At 41.3% G+C, this 10616-nt stretch overlaps 1 protein-coding gene across 2 annotated transcripts in view; it reads left to right on the top strand.

Annotated features, from left to right (window-relative positions):
* LOC111249184 (uncharacterized) overlaps positions 1-2606 on the top strand; it is a 74587-nt gene extending 71981 nt beyond the window's left edge. For both annotated transcript variants that reach the window (XM_022802728.2, XM_086987756.1), the window contains one exon: positions 1166-2606. In XM_022802728.2, coding sequence (XP_022658463.1) covers positions 1166-2340 — 1175 coding nt within the window. In that variant the 3' untranslated portion in view covers positions 2341-2606. The remainder of the gene's footprint in view (positions 1-1165) is intronic.
* The last annotated feature ends 8010 nt before the right edge of the window (positions 2607-10616 follow it).

Here is a 10616-nt window from a genome sequence, read left to right as displayed (position 1 = left end):
ATATATAAATTCCAAGCCTATACCCCACATATATGTCAATAATATATATATAAGGAGTAAACAGAACTGATCGTTCATAGAATTATATTTAATTAAAAAAAAAACAAGCAGTATACAAAACACAGCTCTCCGTCTACAGGGCCGTCGAAAAAGGTATTGACCTTTTTCCTAGTTCAATAGCTTTAAAATAACATGCTACAAATAATATTAGTCGCGTTGGTATCATTTGAAGGCTATGATTCGGCAATCGACACGATAAATTGGTTGGAATGGAATTATTCAAACCTGAAATAGAGGCGTCTTTAAAATAAAATCTCTGCAAAACATTGTAAAAAGATTGCAATTTATTCCGTCAAGGGCACAAATGTTCCCAAGCCCATAAAAAAACGTTTATGGTCAAGGAGCTTTATCGGATGAAATAAGCCAAAGGTGGTCCGGCTACTTCCATCCTGAAAATTTTGATATAAAAAATGCTCCTCACAATGGTCGACCAGTCGCGGATCTTGTACCATTAAACTATTATCTGGTTCGATCTTTGCAAAACTTTCAATGATGTTGATTTCAATGAAAGGATGGAAAAATCACTAGTCATAATTTTTCGCCCAGAAATCGCGAAGTTCTACACCAATAGGATAAGCCTGTTAGCAGGAAAATGGCAGGAGGTTATCCATTAAAATGACGCATATTTAGCTTAGTACTGTTATTTTGAAATGCAAAAAATGCTTGCTCTGGTTTTAATATATGAGCCGTCAATACTTTTTCGATCACCCATTATTATATGTATACAGCAAGCTCATATAGAACCCCGTTAACAGATTCAAATAGAAACCCTCAAAATTCAAAATAGCAAAGTGTAAACTAATTATCAAAAATTTACAATGCACGTAATCGGACATGGTGTAGGAGACGGCGCGCTTCTGTTTGTATAGAGGCAGAATCTGCCGAAATGCTACAGATCTGTGCTGATCATAAAATCACAGCACATTTCAACATGAATTTGTCATTATATTAAACATTCGCTAAGCCTCCTATACTTATATGTATCTTGAGTACATTGTTGTTGTTTGTTATTAGTTTTGCATGAGCAGTCATTTACAAATCACATTTGCGTAACCATTTTTTCGGCCATCTTTTAATATCGTATTTATTTGTTTCGCACGTATAGGTGTCAGCTGCATTCGCGATGCAAGCCTCCACGTTCCGGGCGCCATTCTAGCGGGGCAGCCCCTTGTGATGTGGTGCCGATTCGACCTCGAAGGCGAGGCACTCTACTGTGTAAAATGGTACAAGGACAATTCAGAGTTTTATCGTTACTGTCCGGGAAATGCCCCTAGCCCTACGACATTTAATGTACCTGGTGTTGACGTTGACTTGACACACTCGAATGAGAGTATGGTCACACTCGTGCGCTCTGATGTGCGCACAGAGGGTACATACAGTTGCGAGGTTTCCGCTGAGGGGACCTATAAGACAGTTTTGCTTGAAAGTGACGTTGTCACTTACGTAATGCCAAGTGGCGGCCCTGTCATCGAAGGGCTTAAAAAGCGTTATGATCTAGGTGACACAATCAATGTCACCTGTAGGTCGGCTCCCTCAAAACCACCGCCACGCCTGAAATGGTACGTCAACGGAAAGCGCGCTCCAAGTAAACTGACTGGCAAAACGCAAGTCAGCTTAAGTCCCATGGCTGACAGTTTGAGCCTCGGTATGGGCATGGGCGTACAGGCCGTTGGTCTGAATCTCAGGATGCCAATTACGTCGGAGGATTTGCGCAATAAGATCATCAAACTTCAGTGCGTCTCTACCATCTACAAGAACTTGTCCGAAAAGTTCGATGAAATCACATACCATCCCTATTTGAATCGCACGCTTGTGGTCGATCCCGATGGGCCGCGAATCAGCGGTGAAGAAATGCTCAACATTTACGATAAGGCCCGCACATCAGTTGAGTGGAACTGTACAACACGGGTACAAGATTCGAACGAGGCATACTTTGAGTGGACGGTCAACGATGAGGAGACCACTCGAAATATGACAGTCCATCTATCAATGGCGCGGACCGGACGTCAGAAGACGTACACGTCAAGACTGAGGATGACTCTCGAAGAAAAATTTGTCACATCGATGCGTTTAAAGATTCGGTGCACCGTTGTGTACTCACAGCCAATTCAATTCGTGAGCGAGGAGACCATCTTCACAGCCGCAAGCACCTCCTTTCACATCATGAAAATCTCCGCTGGAAACGCACCCGATCCTGATCATTATTTGATCCTAACGACATTTTCCATCGCCGTACCGTTAACTACGGTTCTGCTGCTCTCTGAACTTGTCGACCACTGAGCCTCATCTCTCAAACCGAAGTCCCTCTCTCGTTAACCGCTGTGTCGCCGCCGACCTGACAACCTAAGAAAAGAATTTCAGAGTGTTTTTGTTGAGCGAACATTGTCAACGCTAGGTATTCACTTGAAGAGAACCGAATAAAGAGGATTATTATAAATAGAATTAAATATACATACAGACACAGTTGCATCAGACATGCGAAACATGAACATACAAAAAGTGATGGCACACTGTTGAGTGGTAATCAATAAAAGCCAGTTAAATATAAAATATTAGTCGTGTGTTTTTTCACACCGCCTAAGGCTAAAAAGCGACGGCAAACTTTCAGCGTTAGTTAAGCCGAGGATTTCCTGCCTGGTCAGCAGCTTTCAGGGTTCGCTAAAACAGGTTGGAATTGGCGATAAAGAGCCCGCGAGAGTGTTCTTACTTCACGGGATCGTTCTTCTGACATCAGGGAAGGGGAGAGCTCACGATTGATATTGTTCCAATCAGTAGTTGTGACATTGCGTCGACTCTAGCTATAAAAAAAAAAACCTACAATATTTGAGACAATATAATTTGATCTACCTACATAATCGTATCGCGAATGGGTGAAAATAAATGTACGATTTTCAAGGAGAACGAATCGGTAAAATAGAAACACGGATTGTCCTGTGATGCAGCCATTTTTAAAATAGCTTAACCCCATAGTTTATTGCGAAAGGTTGACAACATGCTTATGTCTTTTACAAGTTAAGATGTTTTATTACTGCCGTCGTTGCGTAAGTTATGAATACACCAGCTATCATACTACCCCAATTCCTAGCTACACCTAAACGATTCATATCAAAAGTGATGGTAAAAACTACTATTAAACAGTATTCCGGACATTTACGTCAATGAGTCAAAATTCTAGCCAAACTGATACTCTCACGTTATGTTTAAATGCGATTAAATTGTCCAATTCAATGCCACTAACATACATACATTTATACTTTACGCTAGCTGTGATATTTTCCGATTTCTAACACGTTGAGGCAGCTGTGAATAGTTGTGTTGTATGGGAACGTCGTATCGCTCTGTGACGTGCGCAGGGCGATACGGTGATGGTAACTGTTGGGTGTGTATGTGTGTGAGGACGAGTACGTAGATTGTCGTTCTCTGAATCCCAGGGGATTGGTAGGACCATGAGGGAATGCGCTCTTTATGGTGTCTCAACAACGACTGTTCCGTTTGCTGTTAGCACAGGTAGCGACTAAGCCAGTGGCTATAGCATGAACAGCTGCAGCAGTAGTAGCAGGACTCACTTGGTTGCTGTAGGAACGGTTGCTATACTCTCGTCCTTCGGTCGTTTGGGAAGAGGGATTCGCTGGGAGTGAGTGCGATCTATTCGAGAGAAAAGAATGGATCGGACCAAGAATCGCACCGCACATAGTGAGTAACGATGGGCCGTAGTCGCGAAACAAGGTTGCCAGAGGTGAAGGACTATAGAAAAGGCAAAAAATGGGTTTCAGGGTGACCCTCAACTAGATGGCTCCGGGGAGTGCTATTGCGGACCACGGCAGTATCATCTAGACCAGCAAGACAGCCAGCCAGCCAGCCCGCATCAGATCCCGTGTGTCCTGCAGCTATGATATAGTCGGCGAATACTCAAATGAATGATGAGAATGCTGGCAGCATGGGCTATGGCGGATTTTGAGATAGTGTTATATGACAGGAGGCTCGAAGGCATTCTTCATCGCATGGGCATCGACTAAAGGGTGACTGGAGCCCAAAGCGTCTCCGTCATGTTCTCGAAGGCAATGTTTGTACCCCTCGCGGATGTAGTGCATCAACAGAACGACTTCTCAAAGCTTCAGTTATCATGGGTCACTTCTATCACTTTGGCTTTTGGAGCAATCTCAATTTCCAAACATTTGGAACAACTTCGTATACTTTTATATAAGGTTTGCGTTGCTAGGGAAAACTGGATCTTAGTAAGATCCAATTTTCCCTAGCAATTTAATGGATCTAGTACAATTTAATGGATGAGTCCAAAGTTATTCGCTGTTCTTAGGACTTCCGTAAGTAGCCGAAATTCTAAACAGATAAGCGCTAATTACTGTAGCTTAATATTCATGCATAGACTGTAATAACATTACAATCGTTGTGGTAATGTTACTTCTATTGTGCCCCTGGAAATGGGCATCATAAATACATTCAATTCCATTCAATCCTATTGATAACAAGTGAAGTGGGTTATAAATAGTGATTTTCTTCGCTAATCCATTAAAAGAGCTAATTTAATCTAATTTATGATCAACGCGTGGCGATATGACTATTTATCATTGCTATCGCTGCTCACTTGAGCTTTGAGTGATGCTCTAGCAAGGATGCGGAATACCAGCGATAACAATACAATAAAAGACGACTACGGTCTACTCTTGCTTCATAGAAAATAGATGTTTTATTAATGTTATATTTACCAAGACCCCCGATGTTCAGTTGACATTCTACTGGGAATATTTAAGACTAAAGATTTTTTTGCTAGACGAACGATGTTTTTTTCAGCTACAGAAAGTATCCGTATAGCCTAAGTCACACTTTGAGACCCACTTGGGATTTTGTACTCCATTTATTGGAGCTTTGTAGTTTGTGTGGTAGAAATCTTAAGTAGTCTAAAATCTAAGGCTTAATAATGCAAGTTTCGCAAAATGTGGTTTAGGTAACGCGACAACTCACAAAATGATTTGCATCCTTGTCTTCTCCAGACATATATTATTATCACCTTGAGCGCATTTAGTCTCGTATTTACCACATACTCCATGGAGCCGCTCGAGAGAGGGAACCAAAACCAGGGCTGTTATTCTATTGATACATATACTTCGAGCCAGGGAATATTACAAGGTTCTCTCTGTGTTAGGATAAATCCTTTTAGGCTGAAGGATTGGTTAAGCCAGGTCATAGACATTTTTCTCTTTAAAAATATTTTCAAGACATCTCAATTATGCAGTTCTATATATTTTACAGATATTTATTGTCGGTCCTGCAATCTGAACTCACGAGCCGACTCTGATACTTTAAGTACTATATTATATATACTACTATATATAAGTACCGAGTCGTTATTGCGCAAATCTGTGATAAACGCCTTTAAGCATTGTCAAGTTGCTACGTTAGTCATCCCGACAAAATCCCACAACTAGTCATTGCCTTAATTACCGTTCAAAATAAAATTCACCGCTTACAACCTCAAGGTGCTTCCGCTCCAAAACAAAGAGCAGATCGCAGTGCCTATTGGGATATTACATGGTTGCGTCCTAAAATCTTTAACTGTGATTTGGTACATCTTCATTTTAAATGCGTGCAACATTTTTTTACACTCATTACGTACACCATGCCTTGTTATATACTTTTTTGTTTCTAGGGTGCTTTGGGGGGGGTGCTAACATCCTGACCATTTAACAATCAGTTGCTTGCCTAACGTTAATGCGGCGTCTCAGCTATCCGACCTAGTATTATTATTGTTATTCGAACTTTTCTTTTCTAACACGATTTCCCACTACTTGTAGTAATACATGTTAGTTTCGAATTTTACGTCTGCTACTGCCTTTGGACTTTGCTTCACACTGCTGATCTTTTTCATCACTGATCACCATTACTATTATTTCTATTATTAGTGAACACCGACACCTCTTTGTCTGACATTGGCGTGAGGTTTTTCTTCGACGACGACGATGATGACTCACCTTAAATTGGACTCACTACCTCACCACGATTCTGAGCCGACGACCATTGCGCTATCAGCGACAACGGCATATGCGACATTATTGCGCAAGCCTTGCCCGAAAATAAGCTAGTGTCCATATTCTTCTATAACTACGTAATGAAATCGCGAAGCAAATAAATGCGAGGATGATCATTGTGGGAAGTACTGTTACTTTGACGTAAACGTCTAACGACGGGTAATGCACGGCTGTGGCGGTCAATTTTTTTTGCGCTATCTCTCCTAAAAAGGAAATATCAAGATACTCTGTTCTGATATTTGCATTGGAGACGTTTTTATCTGCATTAGTGCGATAAATCATTAAAGCTGAGCGAGGTTACAGACGGATACAACTGAAGCTATGGCTGATTGGCATTAGGGTTAACACTAGATTTCTTTCAACCTATGAACATTCTATGCAACTTTTCGAAATTATGCCTTTATACGATTTGTCCTACTGGCCATTTCACTCAATCGTAGCCACTACAGCGTTTAGTTTTGGCGTCACTCAGGCTTACCCCATGGCCTGTTCAATAAACAATTTGTTAGAATTAGCTCTTTTTATTACCACTTCTTCACAAATGGTGTTGGCCGACATTCTCTTACGACCCTCATGCTCATAGGCGCGTTGCTAACATGTCAATGTCACTAAGCGACACCATGCATATTTTCTGAGAAAAAATTATCGGGTGTACCTGTCCTCTTTCACGGTCAGTGAATGTCTTGTTGGATTCAGGAAATGACACGCTTGTATCACTTTACTTTCACACAGCGAAATAGCACAAATAACTGAGACAGGACAATGGTAGTGCTAACTAGCTGAACACCCTTTTTGATTGCTTTATTTCATTTCAAACGTCGACCTTAGCTCCGTATAGATTTCTTACCAAACGATGCCTTCTCAACGAGGTTTTTTACACACCATCTGCCATGTAGCCTGGCTTGCGCTCATACTACGTAGAAGATAAATCTAGTTGTGGGGGCCAATTTTGGTTCAGAGATGTCGCGATCTGCACGTTTATCTGCCGCTCCCGACTGATATTGTGCGGAGACGTCTGTTTTGGGGATGCTGAATCTAGGTGTTGTCTATCTCTGCGACTGTCTCTGAGATATCTGGAAGCCAGGGTGCACCAGCTGTGTTAAATGGACGATGATGTGTTTTGAACGACTCCTCCAATCGAGCCTGAGCCCCATGTTCCTGCAGCTTCGGTTTGTTCTGTCTCTTCGGCAGTATACGGCGAGCTGTCCTACACAGTTGTCATCAACCAAAAACTCAAAACAACGGTTAAGACATCGATTTGGCGGTGCAGTGGATGTTGGGTGTATAACAGGCGTTGAGCAGGTGAGGCAGTTACATTGTATGCAACAAATCTCCTCCTCTTTAGACATAGACAACAACAACAACAGCTTTGATTTATCTCTTCCAGCAGCATCATTGTAGCACACAATAAGAGGCTGTTGCTTTGTCTATATTGCATACAATCTGCCCATCCCCTTAACAAGTTCTGTTCGCATCGTCATGATGACGGCTATCACAGATGTCATCTGTACTTTGCTGTGGAACAATGTCTATAAAGAACAAACAAGGACGTAAACTTTAACAACAAATCGCTTCTATTGATAACAGGATTCAATTGTAACTAGACATTTGAAATGTCTACTTCAAAGCAACATTAACAGTACATAGCGACCGGCCTGAGTATCATTACAGTCATTCGGTCGTGTCCTAATTCAGAGAATAGTCTGCTAACGGGACTTTGAAATGCACCCACGTTCCCAAGTAACGCTCCCCATCAGAACAGTCTATACGCATAAAGTTGGCTCAGCAAAAGCTCGCATGTGCGAATCTGCAGGTGAGAAATCTGTTGTTGCGACGAATCCAAAAATCCAAAGTAACTAATAGACATCAGGAACAACTTGCCAGACTTCACCACAGAGGCAGCACATTTCTTCTTTCCTCTTGGGAGGGCCTAACATGATTTTCTTCTGTATATTCATTTTCGACTCATGTAACAATATACGAAATGCATTTTAGAATCTGAAGATTTTCAGCTTGGCTATTTATTAGCAAGCTGCTTTACGTTAATAATAGTATGATACACGGAAAATATATTCAATATAGGTTATTCTTAATCTATGTCTTAAAAGGTACTGCAGTGTACGGAGTTGTCAAATTTTACTGATTTTTTCATCCTACGGATGGTTCACCCATTTATGGTGCTCCTCTGTGACTTGAAGTCCTTCATTGAAGAATGTTTGATTTGTCTGAAGTATGTTTGCTCCTTCTGTACGGACATTGGAATGATGCTGATAAACGTGAAACAAGACTTTACAGTTCTTACTTCATAGCAGGTTTAGGACTGCTGTGCTTCTAGTACAGCCGTCACCTCCTCACGGTGCTCAGTATAAGACGAACAAGACAGGGAAGACGGAGGATGTGCAAGCAGCTAAGCGGATTACTTGCTGATTGTTGCCATCAAAGTCAATTATAGCTCCCCATCGTTGTCGTCGTCCCCGTTTCTTCTCGGTCAGGCGAGGCTAGTTGAGTCTCCCTCCGAGCTGGTCCCAGGGTGACGACATATAGGCGTCCCGATTTTAACATCCCACTGTCCTCTATGCGCCGTCTTTGCATCCTCCCCTATGGGTGGCTGTCAATAAAGGCCCCGACGTCTGCGCTTGTAGCAAAAGTACGACGATATAGAGAACGTTAACAATCCGTAGGAAAAGTGCGACAGGAGTCGCATACGCCCACGCACCGACACAGTCACGCCGAACAGGAAAATCAAATAGTGAACAGGCTGGTGGTAAGCTAGGCAGATAACTTCAGTCGGTGGCCCCCCTGCTCCAGAATAAAACTCAATGGGCATGAAGAACTTCCGCAGTAAGACTCTCTCTCTGTCTTTCTCTAAGAACAGTTTTCGCAAGAACGGAAAGGATCGAGACCTCTTAAAGCGGGAGAACTCGTCCTTTGCACGCTCTGTTATGCGGGACAATGAAAAAACGAGTGTTCCGAAAAGAACATTGCGGAGGACAGTTCAAATAGATAACTGCCTCAGGAAGCGAGAAGGTGCGTGCTGGTATCAACGGTCAATGAAATCGCAGATAGTGATTAGCTCTTACGTTACGACTGTTTACTGGGCTCATGACTCGGCAGCCGCGTGTTTGCTTATTCGGCGACTGCACGAAGCTCTACCAATTGGTACTTCAATATCGACTCTTCCACTGCAAAATCGGTGACGATTAACACCACCAGAAGGTAGTAACAATTTTACTTAACAGCCCAATATAACTTAGATGCTGAATGATAGACAGTCGATCTTATTACCTCCTCGCCCCCTCTCTCATTTAAGCATCATAGTGCATTCTGATAGCAATTTCATCAAAAAACTTAGCTATATATGTCAGAAATTTTACAGTCTTGCATTTCCCGTAAGCGAAAATGTTTATTTAATCTTTTTTATTTTAACCTTATGTTTTATTGGTTCTGTATAGAACTATCGTCAGAAACGTGGTTGACTATTCTCAATACTAAAAACTTACGACTGTCTTTAACAATCAACAGCGATGCCAGGCACTGCTGTTTATACACGCTAACTTATGTGATGAAACTTTTTTTTTTAAGAATAGCTCGAAGCATACCTGTTAGGGCGACCTTTTGCTTATTACTATAAAAGTGACCGATTATGGTCAGATCTATTCATTTACATCGATAGCTTTTGAGTCCTTATGTGTATTTGAATAAGTCATCATCGTATATATATAACGTTGTATATAACGTAGAGTGTCTAAATTAATAATTCGTTCATGCTCTGTCTCTATTCGCGTGAGTTCGAGTGATACATGAGTTAAAGATGTAATTTCTGACACTTAAATTTATGTAAATTACCCGTCGCCCGTATTAAAGTTTCAGTCAAAAAGTTAAATTATTCAATAGTCATTTTCAAATATTCCTTCCTTAATTAGCAATTAACTTTTAACGGTCACCGTACGTTAAGCCATATTAGTAGGTATAAGCTAGGTAAGACGTCATGCAAATACGCTACAGAGAAATAAAGTCGAGTGGAACTCAATTTTGGGCTGATAACAGGCTAAAAATCCTTAAAATGCAAACGTTCAAAGCTGTCAAAAAGCTCAGAAGATTCAAAAACGCGCAGAAGTTTCCAGAAAGAATTACCGTCGGATTAACCGATTGCCAATTTATATCCCTCTGTCTCAAACGGCAGTTTTCTTCTTTACCAAAGACGGTGACTTTTTGACCCGATTTACCCTTTATTTATAAATTCTGTTAAGGGTTATCTTTTGGTCTTCTTTATAAAGGACTTTCTCAGAACTAGAAGTAACGCATACCGTCGATTTCGGGCAAAATTCAGCTTTTTATTTGGGTAAAGGCTTGTTTAGTTCACTTAAATTCCGCACCGTTGTTCGCTATAAAGGGTTTGTTTTGTTCTAGAGAGAACTAACTGTCAGCCAGTACTAGGAATAGCGAATAAACTATGTCCGTTACGATAAACAGCCTGCCGAAGTTTTTCCAAATTTGAACGTAGCATATATA

This window comes from Varroa destructor, unplaced genomic scaffold (genome assembly GCF_002443255.2).
Source record: "Varroa destructor unplaced genomic scaffold, Vdes_3.0 BEIS01000004.1, whole genome shotgun sequence".
Lineage (NCBI taxonomy): Eukaryota > Metazoa > Arthropoda > Arachnida > Mesostigmata > Varroidae > Varroa > Varroa destructor.
This window is presented reverse-complemented; position numbering and strand designations above follow the sequence as displayed.